At 43.3% G+C, this 18289-nt stretch overlaps 1 protein-coding gene across 7 annotated transcripts in view; it reads right to left on the bottom strand.

Moving 5' to 3' along the window:
• Positions 1-18289, bottom strand: part of DGKI (diacylglycerol kinase iota) — a 240341-nt gene that overhangs the window by 75325 nt on the left and 146727 nt on the right. For 4 of the 7 annotated variants that reach the window (XM_053407435.1, XM_053407440.1, XM_053407438.1 and 1 more), the window contains 6 exons: positions 15402-15457; positions 14843-14905; positions 14112-14185; positions 13262-13373; positions 11880-12079; positions 2938-3000 (listed from right to left, as the gene is read on the bottom strand). In XM_053407435.1, the coding sequence (XP_053263410.1) occupies positions 2938-3000; positions 11880-12079; positions 13262-13373; positions 14112-14185; positions 14843-14905; positions 15402-15457 (568 nt within the window). The remainder of the gene's footprint in view (positions 1-2937; positions 3001-11879; positions 12080-13261; positions 13374-14111; positions 14186-14842; positions 14906-15401; positions 15458-18289) is intronic. The other 3 variants (XM_053407436.1, XM_053407441.1, XM_053407442.1) reach the window with 1 other exon arrangement.

The following is an 18289-nucleotide window of genomic DNA, read 5'->3' as shown; positions in this document are numbered from 1 at the left end:
CAAACACTTCGGGTTACAGACTCGGCTAACCTGGAAGTAGTACCTCAGATTAAGAACTTTACCTCAGGATGAGAACAGAAATCATGTGCCAGCAGCGCAGCGGCAGCAGGAGGCCCCATTAGCTAAAGTGGTACCTCAGGTTAAGAACGATTTCAGGTTAAGAATGGACCTACAGAACGAATTAAGTTCATAACCAGAGGTAACACTGTATTCAAAAAGGGCTGGCTGCCTGCCTGCCTGGAACCGTCCACACTGCAACATTTTGTTATGGTTTCAACTTGCTAAGTACAATCAATTCACCTTCAATGCATTAGCCAATGTGTATGTATGTTGTGTTTGTCTGGCAATTATTCCTGGTCTCCATAGGTTCCCTTACTGCAGAATTCTCCATAGGATCAGGTATGAATGAATTAACATTTTGAGAGTTCCACAGATAACAAAAAATGAGGTTTCAGATGGGCTGGTATACAGTTGCAGATTGTACTGATTTCAGCTAGGCAGAGAAGGCAGCTAAGTGTTTGTTTGTTTTTTGTGTTCATATGAATAATTAGTATTGTGTACTTCAGACACTAGGAGTAATAGCCTTTCTTGGGTCTGTCTTTTGAGATGTAAATGGCATTAAAATCTCCAGCTCCCACAACATTTTATATGGATCAGAAACAGCCCATTACTGTTTCCTGCCCAGAATGTCAATAAAAGAAAATATGTCTTTGATTACTGTTTTATTAGGAAATAATTAACACTCTGAGAAAGTACAGGAATGTTGATGAATGCAGCAAGGTGCTGTTTGTGTGGGCAGCAAGGATGAATAAGGTAATTCTGATGTTAGCCAAATATTTACAAAAGCCAGCAGATTGAGCTTTCTCTCTGTAGGCAAATGGCCATATAAAATGAATGTGGTTTGAATGCCAACTCAAAATCTTCAATACAATTTCAGAGAAGGTCACACCATTTAATGATGTAGAACACTGGCTAACAATTTGTAGACTTCACAATCCAACATTCAAGACCATTTCCATAAGATAAATGGACCAAAATATTTGAAGGTTATTTGCAGCCAGCCACTCATATTCCTCAAAAACCAATTCAGCCACGTCATTCCAACAGGATTTCAGAAACAACACGCATTGCCAAGCTGAAGGAGAACATTTGAATCTCAAAGCAACTAGCATCCCAAATCCAATTTCTGTAGTTCCCCTTTGGTTTGTGCTTTAATTTATCAGACATGCTAATTGTCAGTCATTGTGCAGCTGCCTGATTAATCTATTCTTTTCAGATCTGGAGATACAGAATAGCTTTGACTAACAAATTAGCTGAGGTCCCTTTGTAAAAATTGCCACTTTCTTCAAGTCTTGACCTGACGTATAAAAATTAACTGAGACGCTGAAAATGTTAGAGAAGCTGAGCAGAGAGGTCAAGTGGATCTGAAATCGTTGCAAAGCTAGGAAGCAACATGATGCTGGTAAGCACATTGCAAGGGGAGTGCGCACCGTATTCATGCACCTACTTCCCATCTCTATGTCGATAGCTATGTGGCAGCATTCTGATATCCAGTGTGGAGCAGTGGTTAGACTGTTGGACTAGGACACTGTTTCCCAAACTTGGGTCTCCAGCTGTTTTTGGACTACAACTCCCATCATCCTTAGCTAGCAGCACCAGTGGTCAGGGATGATGGGAACTATAGTCCAAAAACAGCTGGAGACCCAAGTTTGGGAAACACTGGATGGGGATCTGGGAGACCAAGCTTCAAATCATCACTCAGCTATGAAGGTCACTTGGGCTGGTCGCTCACTCTCAGCATAACCTGTTTCACAGGGTTGTTGTGAGAATAAAATGGGGAGGAAAGGAGCTGTGTACTCCACCATGAGCTCCTTGGAGGAAAAGTGGGATATAAGTTCAAAAGTGGGATATAAGTTCAAAAAATAAAATTATTTTGTTTTGTGGTGGTGTTATTGTACATTATTTGATTTTCGTTGCATTATTCAATTTGTATTGTGTGTCACGTAGATGACAAAAGTTACATATTTTGGGAGCAAATTCCATAGGATAATCATGTACTTTGTGACGAAGTTCTCTTTGTCCTCATTGTAAACATGTCTTGAGGACCTAGAGAGGCAGTGATGTCTAGTTACATGTAAATATGACCCTGGCTTACAGATCTCCCTCCAGAAGTCAGGAAACTAGGGCTGGTTGTTCCTCGAGGCCTTTGTTGAAAGAGCCAAAAAGAAAGAAAAGAAAATCAGGGAGAAACCACCAAGTATTTAACTGCTCCACCAGCCAAATTCTGTGTAGGTATATGAAAAGGTAGTCAAGTTGCAATTCTGCCAGGCTCTACCCATAATCCCCAAGTTTCTCCTCAGCTCTGTCCCTGGCCTGCTGGATGTTCTCTGAGCTATGCCAGTGACCCACCAGATTTTTCCCCATTATTAAGCTTTTTTTTTTTTTGAAAACACAAATTATGAAGCATAACAAAACAGATGCAAAGGGTGCGTAGTAACATAGCCAGTTTAAGACACCTCAATTACTACTTGTGCTGATAAACACTTTCCCTCTCCTTTAAGTTTCATTTACAAGGATTTTTGTTTGTAGAGTTTCGAGATTAAAAGAGAAAATACGTAACTCGGAAGGTCCAAAGTCTACAGCATATCAGGGATGGAGGCAGAAGGCAAGCATTATCCTACAGGAATGTCAGGCAGTGCTCTAGCTCTGCGTAGAGGGCAAGTATTTTCAGCGACCTTACCAGCACATGACCTCTGCCCAATTAAAACTCCTCTTTTGCACACTAGGAACTGCCTCATCGGACATGCTAGGTTTGGATGAAAGCGCTTCAGGGTGATGGAAGGATGAGCACATAACAAACCATGCAGGGCGGGAAGAGGTGGAGCAAGGGGAAGCGGAGGGCATTTCAAAGAAGGGAGAGAAAAGAGGAGTACTCACATGGCGAAGGAATCAGGGGGAGCTGAAACTCTCCTCAGGTCAGCAGAGGGCACTTTAGGGATGCTATAGGCAGCAGGAAATGTGCAGCCGGGAGAGGATCAGCACAACGGCATGGACAGACAGGGAAAAAGCCCAGAGAGAGAGAGAGAGAGACATACAACAACATTTAAACAGAAACAAAAGGAAGGCATCATGTTGAGGCAAAATGGAGGTGTGTGCTAAGCTGCAAGGCAGCACAACCATCAATGGAAAAGCCAATGGGAGGTATCAGCAAGCGCAATGGAGGAAAATGGCATCTGGTTATGGGGCATGGTGGAACTCTGAGGCAACAAGGCAGGTAGCTGTCAATGGCAGAGTTAAGGATATAAGGCTGTAAGGTGAGTCCTGCTGGATCATCTATTCCAACTTTCTATTCTCATAGTGGCCAAACAGATAGATGCCCATGGGAAGCCCACAAGCAGAGCCTGAGGGCAACAGTGCTCTCCCCAACTTGTGATCTCCCAGCAACTGGTTTTCAGAGGTAGACTGCCTCCAATATTGGAGGCAAAGCATAACCAATGGTTTGGTACCTTGGCTGGGCTTCATGAGGTTCCTAGGGTTTGAGCCCTGCAGCACTACAAGACCTTGGAGTATGAAGCATCCTTTATAGAAAAGGGGGCTACAGTTCTTCATCCTAAGAGGATGTATGCAACCATCTTTGGAGAGAGACAAGCACATCATTGCCACAAACTCCCCCAACCTCTCTCACTTGTTCACCCCACTTCAGTGGTTCCCTTCCCTTCCCCCTCATCCCTATTTCTGAATTTCTGAGGCAATCAGCTCCGTGCTTTGGACCAACCATGAACTGTTTCCATGAAGATGAGTCAAACAAGACATGGGCTCAAAAACACATGGCCCAGATGGCATCTGAATGAGGGGCCGGGGCTGCCAATGGAGCCACTGACGTGCATAAAAATGCCCACATGGAAATACATTGTGATGGCCTTTGGGGCTTCACACAGCACCTCTTCACCCTGGCTTTGGAGATGCATATTAGGACTCACCTTATTTCTGTGATTTGGGGTTTTTAAAACTGTTTTTAATATTGTGTACTGTTGTGCCTTAATAGTAATGCTATATTTTGTTGTAAAGTGCCCTGGGACCTTAGGGTGAATTGTGTTGTTGTTGTTGTTGTTAGATCAATAGCCCAAGTGAGAAAATGTGAGTCCACAACTGGGTCCACAGAATGGTCTGAAGGCATCAGCATCGCAGTCCCTGAAACTAAGCAGATCTGGAAGAGCCAGTGGGAGATCCTTTCTGAACCCCTGGTTCTCAGGCCTGAGATCTCTGGAGTTCTTTGGTTAACAGTTTTTTAATAGTTCAGTTTTGAAATGGCATTTCATCACACAGAATATCTCCCCCCACCCCAAAAAAATGCAAACCAAAAGAAAAAAATACGGAGGAAGCTGTCGTCCCTCATTGACTGTGTTACAGAGAAACCCATTTCAACTTTGTCTTTGGGTCATAAAGTGCATGATGGGAAACTGGATGCTGATTATATAGCACTTTTCTCTTCAAAGTGACATTCAGATTACATATCGGGCCAGGTTCTCCAATCTGCCGGCACTGCAGCGTTGTCACTATCAAGTCAATTTCCCTCTCTTTCATCTATCATCAGTAGGATGGGTATTTTTCCCCCTCCCCTCCGTCTATTAGAGATTCTGGAACTGGAGTTTAGCTGGCACTTCTGTTAATGATGCATGAGGCGGACTGAAACGCAGCTCATTCTTCTAAAGCAAAATTGACTCTCTCCCAGATTAACTTCAGTAAAACTTTGCCACGGAATTTAACAAGCGTGACTCAGAAGACAAATGGACAAAAGATAAGAGCCATAAACAAACATGATATCTCTTTGTTCACATCTATACCTCCTATTTCTCCCCTATCTGGAGACAAACAATATTGACACGGCACATTGGTGGCGCTTAAACTTTTATCCCAAGTTGCACCTTACCTTCTGCCTCTGAAAGAATTTCCCATCATTCTTATTTATATCCTTGTAAACATAGCTTTTGGCAACAACAGATGCTGACTCAGTGCAGTTGCAGAGAGCAGAGAGGTCCCAGTTTACCAAACCTTAACCACTGGAGGACTAGAAAGGAAGTTTGGTGTAGTGGTTGCAGGGGCGAACGAAGGCGTCGTGACACCCAGGGCTGCAAACCGCTATGTATGGCGCATGTGTGGTGTCACTACTTACAGCACATGTGCCGTACGTAGCGATGCCGCACATGCACTGTACATAGTGGTTTGCCACTGGCACTGGGATCCTCTGCTTGCAGCTGCAGCCACTAATGGAGGATCCTCCGCATGCAGCTGCGCAATGGCTGCTCACACTGCCGCAAGCCCCCGTGGGGTGCCTTCTTGTCACACACACCCCAGACATGGCACCCAGGGCACACCGCCCGCCACCGCCCCCCATTGCGACACCACTGAGTGGTTGTAGCATCTGATTAGACCCAGGAGACAACAGCTCAAATCTCCACTCGGCCATGAAGCTCACCGGCTGATCTTGGGCCAGTCACTCACTCTCAGCTTAACCTACCTCACCGGGCTGTTGTGATGATAAAATGGGGAGGAGGGGAACTATGCATGCCACCTTGAATTCCTTGGAGGAAAGGTGGAAAAGAAATGCAGTAAATAAATACATGAAATGCAAGATTTTTCCTGAAGTTGGGGGGGGGGAATTCTGGGGTAGAGCTATATTTTTCCCCATAATGTGAATACTGGCTCCCAGCTGCTGCACAGTCCCCCCCCCCCCACATGCCCAATCTAAACCATGTGGAGAGATCAATTTGTGCATACATGGTGTCCCCTGCTCAAATATATAGTAGCTCCAGGCTTTGTGTCCATCAATAAACAGCAGAGGTGGCTGCCCTGGAGTAGCAGAATTCTAGGGGCTCCATCTCCTAAGATGGAAATCCCTAAAGGGGAAACACACACACACACACACACACACACACACACACACGTCAGATCCTTGAAACATCAGGGTAGCAAAACTTAAAGATGGGGAGGGGGTGGCAGGATTTAACATCACCTATTGCAGAAGCATGCTTGTGAGCCTGAACCAACCTTTTTCCCCATTTAAAAATGCACTTAGGCAGCCCACCTTTTGTGGGTTTTGCACTAAGAGACACACCAGTGAACATGTGGGATTTGCATTGGCTGTGCAATAAACTATGGCTATGCAAACTGTGCTCTTGCTGCCGCAAATCCTGCTGGCCAGCCGCACAACTCAGCAGCTTCAAGTGTTTTAAAGGGAGAACAGAATTCCATGGTTCAGCCACAACTGGACCTAACGGTCAGGGGTACCTTTGTCTTTACCTAGCTGTCATAGAAGTGAGTCGCTATGCACAAAAGGACAATACAGCCTTCGACAGAGCACAGGAAGCTCCATGCAAACAGGAACTGCTGTCCCATCATCTTCAATGGCAGATGATACCCCAAGCGTGCAGCCTCACTGAAACATGCACTCCCATTCAGCATTCAGAATGCTTCCTAATATTAAAGAAAACGGGGCAATTTCCAGCCATGCAGAGCCCCATAGTCCTGGAATACGCCAGAGTAGAAGGATGCTGTTATGTAACTTGGAAGGGTCTGCCATCATCAACATCAAAAAGATAAAGCCAGCAGGAAGCCTGCAAATTCACTCAATATATATTAAATGTGGACACTGTTTGCCAATTTAACCAAACATTCTGTAAATATTATCCCAGACTTTTAAAGTTTAAACTCATTTGCTCTAGCAATGTTTGCATGTGTTTCACATTCACTTCCTGCAAAGAATTTGGGGGAGGAATTCAGAGGGATGTTTGCCGAAGGAAAACATTTTAAGCAAATATTGTAGGCTGTAGAAAATAGTTTTCAGCTCCGTACAGCATAGCGACACTTCCTATCAACTAGTTTCATCTTGCATACTGTGCCACGGAGGCAAGCCTCAGCCCAATCTATAGATCGCCTAAACAGGATTATTTATTTAGCCCACAAGTCAGGGCCAAAACTGGTTCAAACCCAGATGCTTCCATTTTATTAGTTTGTGGGATTATAGCTGCTTTTTTTTTCTCATCAGTGCATAAGAAGCAAGCAAACATTAATAAGATGTGTGTTCTTCAGTCAATATTCTTGCTTCTGTTGACATGCTCAAAGCTCCCCATCCCCAGAATATTCCTTCATTTAGGACAGATGTGATGACCTACTCCAGTTAAAGTTACAGTGGTACCTCGGGTTACAGACGCTTCAGGTTACAGACTATGCTAACCAGAAAATAGTACCTCAGGTTAAGAACTTTACCTCAGGATGAGAACACAAATTGTGCGCCAGCAGCACAGCAGCAGCAGGAGGCCCCATTAGCTAAAGTGGTACCTCAGGTTAAGAACAGTTTCAGGTTAAGAACAGACCTCCAGAACGAATTACCGTAAGTTCTTAACCCGAGGTACCACTGTACTTCTGAGCACATTCATATGGCAGCTTCCTGTCCTCCAATGTGGACATTGGAGTTGATGATACATGGCTTCCTTGGTAAACAGAACCCTAAGGGCCAAAGTAGATATCTTGGGGCCACTCACTATTCAGGAACCCACCCATTCAATATATGATTTGGGAAAGGGGCAGGGGTTTTGCTTTAACAATTTGAAAGACTGCTTTGGGGGCCGCTTTCTCTCACAAACTGGCCTTACCATGACATTTGCCACTGCTATGTGTCCCGCTGCCATCCAAAGTCTACTCAGCTCTTAAGCAGGCCCAAGTGGCAGCCTCATTATGGCGCTTAGATGGGCTGTGAAGACTTTTTTCGTTTCACTGCCTCTTTAGTTAGCCCTCCCCACTTTCTTCTGTTTCTGCTCTATCTTGTGAAGTTTTCATTCTGTTCTCATTTTATATTAGGTTTATTATTATTAGGAGGAGCAGGAGGTACAGAAGTACGTGATGGACCCTTTAATTAACGTCGTAAACCACAGAAGTATGTGAGAGAGGAGCACTTAGCCTCACTCTCCGCCCTTCCCTTGGCACAGTCATTTGTGAGGCATTTCCTTGACTTTGTTATAAGAATTTTAAGGTCTCAAATACAGAATAAATATTCATAAACGCACACATATCTAAATATATGAACCATGTGAAATAGTATAGGAGAGCAATCCTGGAGCCATTCTGACTCTCCCAGTGACCTCAAACATTCCTCTGAAGTAAGGGAAGCAAATGGGGAAAGCCTTCCCATTGTCGTTTTACTTGCAAATCCTGTCTTTAGGGTGTATTTGTGTATGAACAGGGTGAGCCTGTGACCTGGATTCAGGAACTAAAGTATTAACCATCACAAAAGAATGGCCAGACTGCCCAGGTAATGCAATCAGTGACCATTATCAGGTATCCTGGCAAACAGGATTTCTGCTGTAGACTACCTCCTCTGCTGTAGACCGCTTCCTTCTGTGATGTATGTATGATGTTTTAGGGGGGTGGTCTTGGGCTACAGGGTGGGCAATTTCAAAAGTTTATATAAGAGCTTGCACACCATTGTTCAGGGTTCTCCTCCCTCCAGCATGTGGTGAGTGGGGAGCCTGTTGCAACAGTTCCTTGAATAAAGTTCAGGCTTACTAGCCGCTTTGCTTTTCAATTTACTCTGGTTGGCTTTTGTTATTTCTCCTACCAATAGGGAACCCACTTAAGGACTCTATGTGGGCTCTGGAAAGGAGCAGTTTTTTTTCTTATAACAACTTCCTTACAGGAAGCAAACCAGTAAGGGAGAAAGTGTCTGAGGCAACAGACTGAAGAGAGATAAATTCAGGGTCACTCCCCCCCCCAAAGTAAGGCCCACTCTGCCTCTCATGTTATGTATGTGAATGGGGAGAGCATGTGAGGGGGATGAGGTATCTGCTATCTAGAGTGGCTACTTACACATCACCCAAAAACCAAAAAGAGGGCATAAAAGGACAATTTGCAAAGGACTTGTATATACTAATTTATACATCTAGATGCACATTCAGAAAATAATTGCCATAATTTAAAAAGAAACACAACACATCTTAACATAGTGGGGAAGATTGTGACCACGGAAGCTCAGCCTGCTGTCTAGGTTCTACCTATGGTTGGGCCACTCCAAGACCCCTGGTTACTCTCCCTTCTTAGGGTTCTTTCTCAGACTTAGACGGGACAGCTCTTCACATAGAGGACTCCTTCAGTCAAAGGACTGTCCTTCAGACAGATGGACATCCTCTGTAAAGTAGGGCAAAAGTAAGGAAGAAATGGTAAGGCAATAGGACCATCTGCAGTCCAGCATCCAGCACTCTAGGAAGGACATGGCTGCAAGGGTGTACAGGGGTCAGCATCTTCAGAAGCAAAGTGACTGCAGAGAGAAAGAGAGCTGGTGGAAATTGGAGTCTCCTCTTGGACCTCAGGAGACTCTTTGCCTAGGTCACTTTGCTGATGCCTGGCCTTATCTCTTTCTCACACATAACCTCTCTCTTCTTCTTTTTTTGCTGGGTTGTTTCCTGGAGATGAATTGACATAGAAGAGAGAAGGCAGAGGATATAGTCCTTAACATTCTCACGCCGTAGCACAGGGGTAAGGAATCTTCTTCAGTCTGAAGGTCACAGCCTTCCAAGGGCCAGAGGCAAAACAAATGTAGATGTTAGCCTTCAATGGTAGGCTAGTTTCTACACACACTCATGTGCCCCTCTCTGCCTTCTAATCCAGGCAAACAAAGGTCATTATCAGAGTTCAAGGACACATTCCAGTCAGGCAAGAACATTTAAGGAGGGTTGCAACACAGGGCTGATGAAGGGTGTGGCCTGGGAAGAGTCCCAAAGGCCAGGTAAAAGGGCGTGGAGGTTCCCCAGCTCTGTTGTAGAGCATGAACTGAAGCATGGGGTCTTTTCTCCAATACATATTTGGTCACTTCTTGCAGGAAGTAAAGCTGTGCAGACAACATAGTATTTTGGGGCACTGAATGTGTTAAAAAACCCACATAAATAAAATAAATGAAAATCAAATCCAGTCACAACCCATTCGGTAATGATATTTTCAGAAGGAGCCAAAAAGACCACACACAATTATCATCTTGAGACAGATTCTTATTTCCTAGCCCATAATTTAAATCAGTTCCCTTCACTGAAAACAAGCAGAGAGGGGGAGAGAAATGAATAGCTGCCAATATTGTTGAAGAGCTCATCTGTGTTTCAGGGGCAAAAAAGGGATGGTGTGAAGAGGCTCTGTTAAACAAGGGCATTCAACTACTAGGATTCTAGTATCCTAGTACTAGATATGTCACCATATCTGGTGACAACAATCCTGATATTGGCTGTGTGTGTGTGTGTGTGTGTGTGTGTGTGTGTGTGTGTGTTGTTTTTTTAAAGGTGGGATCTGACTATTGTTGATTCTGATTGTCTTCAGGAGCAAACCTGATCTTCTACACTGGCACTAAGCTTCTGAAAATTGTAGAAGGGCCTGTTTGTTCATGGATGGAACAGCACATTCAGGTCTAGTAATTATAAAAAAGAATTGCATAATGTTTGGTAAAAGGTAAAGGTAAAGGGACCCCTGACCATTAGGTCCAGTCGTGACCGACTCTGGGGTTGCAGCGCTTATCTCGCTTTATTGGCTGAGGGAGCCGGTGTACAGCTTCTGGGTCATGTGGCCAGCATGACTAAGCCACTTCTGGTGAACCAGAGCAGCGCACGGAAACGCCGTTTACCTTCCCACTGGAGCGGTACCTATTTATCTACTTGCACTTTGACGTGCTTTCGAACTGCTAGGTGGGCAGGAGCAGGGACTGAGCAACGGGAGCTCACCCTGTCACGGGGATTCGAACCACCGACCTTCTGATCGGCAAGTCCTAGGCTCTGTGGTTTAACCCACAGCGCCACCCGCGTCCCTATAATGTTTGATAAGTAACATACAATCCACTTTTCCACAAAAAAATGGGGGGCTACGTGGGCCTTTTTTGGAGTATGCGTACTGTCACATTTTTACAAGCATCTTGACCCTCCTTATAACAATACAGGAGACAAATCCAAAGTTTCTCCTCCACCATCTGCAATACAGGAATGATATTGATTTGTCCTAGAAGGTTGTGTTCTACACATTGAGGTTATGTGAACTACCTTGAATCCTCTAATACAATACATAAATGCTATGTGCTACCAATTTAAAAGTTTGTGATGTTGGAACTGTGGGAGTAATAGCTCTTTGGATGAAAAATAAACTTCATTCCCACAAGGAACACAAGGGGAAAGCTCGAAGTCATTTGGTAAGGGGAGGGAAGATGTTGTAGGGAAAACATTTCAAAACCCAGTGAGTTTTCCTGTATTGGGGAAATGTCACCAAATGCCTGGGCAACATAGATCCAGATAATATTCGGTGAAGGGTTTTTTTAAGGAAAGGAAAATGTTGGAGGGGATGGGTTGTTCATTTCAACTTAGACTGAGAGTCTTGCGCTGAGGGTTGGATTAACTTCAGGCTAACAATGTCACAGAGTGAAGGCTCTGCAAGGGTGAAATTATCTGGAAAGGATACTATGAGAAAAGTGTGCTGTGCTTCATTAAAACTCACCAGAATACAGTAAATGTTCCACGAACAAGTGGCTGGAGGGCTAGGGTGATGGTATTGTCCTGAGTTATTCTGACATTTAAAGTACTGGCAGCCAGTACTGAATTGCTGGGGAGGGAAGGGTTGTTATTATATATTGCGAGGTAAGAAAAGGGTTCCTGCTCCTCTGGCTGTATAGCTGTCTTTGCATGCTAAGCACAAACAAAGGTGGGGTATGCGGTGAAAGGAGGAGGCATGTCATATCGTTTGGACATGTGCAGAATGACAGGGTGTTGTTTGACATAGTTCGGCCATGTCTTTGATCCATCACTGACTTGGCTCAACTTTGCCATTTCCCTTTCCCTAAGATGCACATGGAGCTAACTCACTCATTGAGCATAGGCATCGATGTCCTCCTCTTGCTTTTCTGCACCATATTGGCCTGATTCCTCAGGGCGATTCGGATCAGCGAGGGAGCCAGTCGGCAAGGCTCCCCGTCCACTTGCATGGGGATGGACTTGTACGTCAGCAACGTCACTTCCCGGCATTGGTGTAACCTTTCTCCGTGGCCTCCCACTTGAAGAGCAGCCTTCGCAACAGAAATAGGAAAAGAGACAAAGAGGGGAGGAATCAGTTCAAGTCATCGAATCTAACTAAAATGTACTGTTATTTGCAAGACCATATGAAGTCAAGGATTGCTTTCAGCAGGTGATTCAGTACCTATTGACTTTGAAAAATTTGATTCGGTTTGCATTTAAAGGCCAATCTACCTTATTCACATTTTTGGAAACAAATGTGCAAACTGAAACCCAGCCATGCTTTGAAATTTGCAATTCTCCAAATTGTGTAGTGCAGTTTTCCAGCCAAGGAATGTGCACAAAAATACATATACTAAGGTAAAATATTATGAGGTACTTGATCCCTGTCTGAGGCTTGCTAGATTCTGCCTTTCCATGGTGAACACAGGTCTTTTTAAAGTCCCAAATGGTTCTTTTAGGGTGGATGGTGGATATTTATGAGCTGTCTGCTCTGGGCTTTTTCGCTTCTGCCTTCCCTCAAGACATTAAACATGCACCAATAGGAACTTCCCTCTGAGTGCAAATAGTAGCTTGTGGGAGGGCAATTTTCATTGGGACCACGGTGGTGCGTGGAAAGGGTTAAACTCCCTGTGCCTACCCACCAAGGGTCCTGATGGGGGCTCCTCATGGTCACTAATTCCAATTAAAATGGATAAAAGGGATGTTTAATGCCACATGAAGTTTAACCCTTAGAGTCACACACCAACAACATTTGCAAGCTTCAGAGTTTGACTTGCTGTGCTGTTTAAAATGCATTTGGGAGCAATAAAGTTATGTGAGTGGGGGAGACAGTTAGCAATAGGTAGGGGAAGGTTGATGCCCTGGAGAACTGATTGTTCCTTGCTCTTCTAGTCCCCCTCTCCTTGCAGAAATAATAATCAGGAAGGAAGGAAGAGCAAGACAAGGAGAGAAACAATGAATAAAAATGGGAGGAGGCAATAATTATGGCACCAGATATTAAGATAGCAACAAAGTCCTTTCTGCAAGCCATTTTTTCAGGTGTAGAAGGAAGGGGTGTTCACCCATCATTCACTGTTCCCTCAAATGGCAAACCAGGAGTGAGGAAAATTCACTCTACATACTCAGTTACAGTTGGAAACCTGCCATTTGGTTTATTCTTTGTGAGTTAGCTCTTGCTCTGGTTGACTTATAAACAGTTTGCTTGCAGGAGGCAATCGATGAAAAAGACTCACCAAGGAGGCCATGGTGAACCCAATGACCTCAATGTAACCATCATCATGCCGCTGTGGTTCAAATTCTCTGTGATCTCCTGGATTCCCCCAGGGCATTGTGCCAGCACAATACCTGAACAGAAAAACATAAGGAGAGCTCAGCTGGTTCAAAGTAAAAGCCTGTTTAGTTCAGCTTCCAACCAGATGCCTATGGAAAGCTCACAAGCATGAATGTGAGAGGTTGAGGATACATGGGATTTGAGCAAACACTGAACATCTGGCCCACTTGGCTTTTAGCAACAAAACCAAGCATATGCCTTCTACAAATATATTTCAGATAGGATAAGGTTTCAGAAGGAACACCTCTGCTTTATACCAGAGTTATATTATGCAGACCAAGGTGGTCAATTCTCCATTTGCAGGGCTGGAGCTGGTTGCACACTCATACTTATCCCACAGTTAGCTGTTTGAAGAAGGTCTGAGAGAGTAAGGCAAAGAGGAAACTCATTTTTATTTTCAATGCTCCATATGGTCAGTCCTCCCCACCACCTCTTTGGTTTCAACTCTTCACATCACCAAAGCACAACAATTTCTCAAAAAGTGAGTAAGGTCTTCCAAGTGAGGAAAGAGGACAATGGGAGGCTGTTCCCTCCCTTTCATTGGTTTATTTCAATTACCGGTAGGTCTTCCAATTCAGTGTGAGAGAGATTGGGAGGGGGAGAGGGGGGATAGAACTATAACAACTGCCCTTTCAGGTAATTGCTAGAGATCTAATCCTAGATCTATGGGAGAACTGTCTATTTTTCAAAAATGGTTTCCCCTCCTAGGGTTCCCTCACCTTGTCACAAGTCCTCCCAGGACAAGTCCTTACCTGGGTATGTTTAAAAACACTATACATTGGAATTTCAGCTCCTGAATCTTTGGGGTCAGGTCTGTGCCATCACACTGCCAAAGAGAGTGAGAGAGAGCACACAAGTATGTATTAAGGTTTATTATAAAATAAACACTTGTGGATTTATTTCAATGAGATTTTGGACTTAAATAAAAAAACAAAAATATGTAAGGCCAAATCACACAAGAAGCCCAGATGAAACAAAGAGGAGCAAGCCCACACTGTATTTATTTTTGCTATGTTCCCCTGGCAAAAGCAAGTACTCCAGATATGTTAGTGTGGTTTGATCCAAGTGCCATTACATCTAGTGGGAAATAAAACACACTGGGGTACACACTGGAAAAATACACATGGAAGGAGGGAAGGTTTGTGTAAGCCAGAAAGCACACTTGCTGAAATAAATTTATTGCGCCCACTTTCTTTCCTTCCTTCCTTCCTTTCTTCTCCTTCCTTTTTTTGTTTCAGTTAAAGGCATGGAAGTCTTGTTCCATCTTAAAACTGGCAACTCTGTAACAATAAATCTCTGTAACAATAAATCTAGGTACCAGCCCAAATCCCTTAAATTCACTAAATGTAAGTGAAACTAATTTCCACTTGTCTTCACGAAATGTATGCAGCTTTACAATCAAGATGAAACCTTTCTCATCTCATTTTACCAGCCAATTCTCCAACACGTCCTTAAAAAGCATAGTTCCCCTTTTTATACTCACCACAACTTTCACATGCTTGGATAAATCTCTGGAGCTTCTCTGAAGGAAGTCTGAAAAGGCTGCCTAAATTATACAGAAAAGTAGATGGGGAAAAGAAGTGTGATATAATAATTTCATCTGAATTTCATTTTTGTTGCTTCAAGGATCTGGAGTGAAAACAAGGCCTTGTTAAGTGAAGCTGCCCCACAGAAAGAGGCTGAGTTTCAGGGCACAGTTAAGTGCTGAAGTTGCTCTCAGTGAATACGACATTTCTAATTGGCAAAGTTTCCTTGAATCAGTAAGTGACATGGAATAGGAGCCCAAAATACTCCAAAAGGATAACCAGTGACCTATTGGAGGAACAGGGATGGAAACTGCCAATTACCCAATTTCATTATGATGTCAGGTGACTTCAAAGGGGCTCAAGATTGAGCCTGAAGATTAAGCCAATTGGTTGATGTCCCAAAGAATAGTGGTGACGATCCTCAATAATTAAAGCAATAAAACAAACAATAAACTGTTTACCACCCCCCCAAAAAATAAGCAAAATTTGGATTCAGGAAAACACGTTTCAACTCACCCCAGCATAAAACATTTTATTTCGAAAGCGGCTGTTGAATTTTTCAGGATTTGCTTCTGTGATAAAGAAGAAGAAAACAGCAGAATACAAGGAGTCTTTACTAAGTCAATTAAACAGTACGCTGCCCTTGATGGTTCAGTTCCTTATTTTCCTTCTGGCAGGCAAACAGCTGAGTTTCTAGCCATTGCTGGCTGCTTGCTAAAGACGAGAGGCGAAAAGGATGCATCTTTGTTTTCTGTGTTCACTAGATAAGGGAGTCAAAAGGAACTGATGAACTGTATATCAGTCTATTATGGAAAAGGGGGCAAATTGCTCATCTTTTTTTTTTCTTTCAAGAAACCATTGTGTGCTGATTGGTGATGTGAGATGGCCTTGCGCACAACTGAGAAGTGTTAATTTGGATTAATAAATGAAGTGTAATTCCATTATTAATGGAAGACCTACCCTTTCACTTCTAAGAAAAAGGAGAAAAGAGTATTGATGCATATATAAGAAAAACTGCTCCTTTTCCCTTATGGGGTACCCAAGAGCCCATATAGAGTCCTTATGTAGGTTCTCTATTGGTAGGAGAAAATAACAGAGGCCAACCAGAGACTACTGAGAAGCAAAGCCCTGTTGTGACAGTTTAATAAAGATTAGGCTTACGAGCTGCTTTGCTTCTCAATATTCTCTAGTAGGCCTCTGTTATTTTCTCCTACCAATTGAGAACCTACATAAAGACTCTATACTGTCTTCTTGGGTACCCCATAAGGGAAAAGGAGCAGTTTTTCTTATAACAACGCCTTGTGCTTTTATATTGTATTTTGTGTTTTAATATCATATCTTTATGTTGTAAACCACCCTCAGAACTGCAGATCATTGTTGAAAAGCGGCACTTAAGTACACTCAGGGCTCGTCCACAAGTCTACTTCTCTAGTGCCAAGAAAGCACAAGTCTGAGCGGTTTTCTGCCCAGACTCACACTTTTGAGGCATGAGTCTGAGTGGGTTTACCCTTGCCCCACTCCTTTCCCAAGGAAAAGCTGCTCTTTAGTGCGAAATTAGAGCAAACATCAATCTGGAGAAAGCCAAATTGCCATTTGCTCTGATTGAATGCCAAGGAGCAGTTTCTGCCCTGGGAGGGGGAGCAAGAGGATAAGCCTTCAATCAAACAAACAACCTGCCTCACTTATTAGAAAACAACATCTGACTGAAACACACAGAGACACCAAAAGGAAGTCCACAAACAATAAGGACACTAAAGCAAACTCCCAGAGGGTCCCCCACACTAACCTTACGTATAAAAATTCATTTTTATTATAAATTTGAAGGGGTGGGTAACTCTGAATTAACAGGAAAAAAAATCTTTCTGGCCAAATTACTCACCTCCAAGCCTACAGCTTGCTTTCCCCCAAAGTGGTTTCACTCTCCTCTAAAAGTGTGTGTGTGCCTCTGTGTGTGTGTGTGCACGCACACACACAAACACACATACATGCACACACTGGCATCCCTGGAATAATGTCCATTCACTCTTTATAGCGCAATATGACTTCATGATTAAATAATGCTTCTGCTAAGTGAGAAAGTAGCTCAGGACCTCATCCCTACTATATAGTCCCAGGCACATTTGGCATGCACGCCAGCACATGTGCACATGGAAATGAGCGCGCAGCTGTCATCACTTCATTCCTTTGCCCTTCCATGGCCCTTCATTATTATGCTTACTGCTCACAGTCATCTTAAACACGATAAAATATGCATTCGCTCTTTCCGTCAGGCATTCAGATCTTTATTTAGCCTGGCATTAGGATGTTCTTTTTTAAAAGGGGGGGAGGATGGACATTTTTGCATGGCTTTGTGATAGCATGAAAATGAGGACAAGTATGGTTGTAGTTAAATCAGCCACATGCCAAACAAGGCAACTGAACAACAACTTGGGTATCATCAGTGTGATTTCCTAGCATACAGACATCTATCAGAATGACTGACCATTATTGCTTGGCTGGGTTGTGCTGTATGGAACTACATGAGTATTAAGGGCAATGTTTCAAAACACATAGAAGTACTTTGTTCACATGAACAAAGACAAATATTATTATGCACTTTAGTAGGGACTGTTCTGGAGTGCCAGTCTTGCATGTCCTGTGTCTTCACAATATACCCCCAACCTTTTCATAGCATGGTGTATCATTTTCAGAAGAATCAGGCAAGAACAGCCCAGATTTTTGCTCTACTTCCTGGGCAAAAAGTACCCTTTTTTACAAAAGAAGATCAGTAGGATTTCAAATTGTTTATTGGCAGGGCCCCTATTTCTTTGACATTGCACAGCAGGCAGATATTTATCAGGTGAAACTTTGTGCAGCAACAGTAAAGATCACCATGCGAGGAAAAAGATTCATCTACTAAACATCTACCTTCTGTGTAGCTGGTAAGGGTACATTTATTGATTGGCTTTATTGCTCACCTCGTAACAGAGAACCTTTATGCTGGGTGCAATATGTTAAAATAAAAACAACTTCAAAACAAAGCATAATAGCTAAACCACATGAGAGAGGAGAAAAGCCCAGTGTCAACGTGACTCATTGTATAAAATAATTTAAAGTTACCTTGAAGAGTTAAAAGCAGCCCAAACCCCCAGCTACATGAGCCCTGTCAGAAAGGAATTGGCAACCCTTTAGGAAGGGGTGGAGCTAGGTTTCCTCTGAGATTTTTCTCATGAATAAGCAGCTTAGAGGTATAGAGTCTTATGTCACCTCCAGACTTCGCAGGAGGGATTCAAATGCATACCACAAATTTAGGTTTAGACTATTAAAATGGGTTGGAGCAATATGGCACAACAAATCCACTTCTTGCTTTAAAAGACAGATTGTTTTGCAGGTAGGAAAGTGATGGTTATGCACTAAAAATGTAG

Source organism: Podarcis raffonei, chromosome 10 (assembly GCF_027172205.1).
Source record: "Podarcis raffonei isolate rPodRaf1 chromosome 10, rPodRaf1.pri, whole genome shotgun sequence".
Taxonomy (NCBI): domain Eukaryota; kingdom Metazoa; phylum Chordata; class Lepidosauria; order Squamata; family Lacertidae; genus Podarcis; species Podarcis raffonei.
The sequence above is the reverse complement of the archived record's forward strand: the minus strand, read 5'-3'. Positions and strand labels throughout refer to the sequence as shown.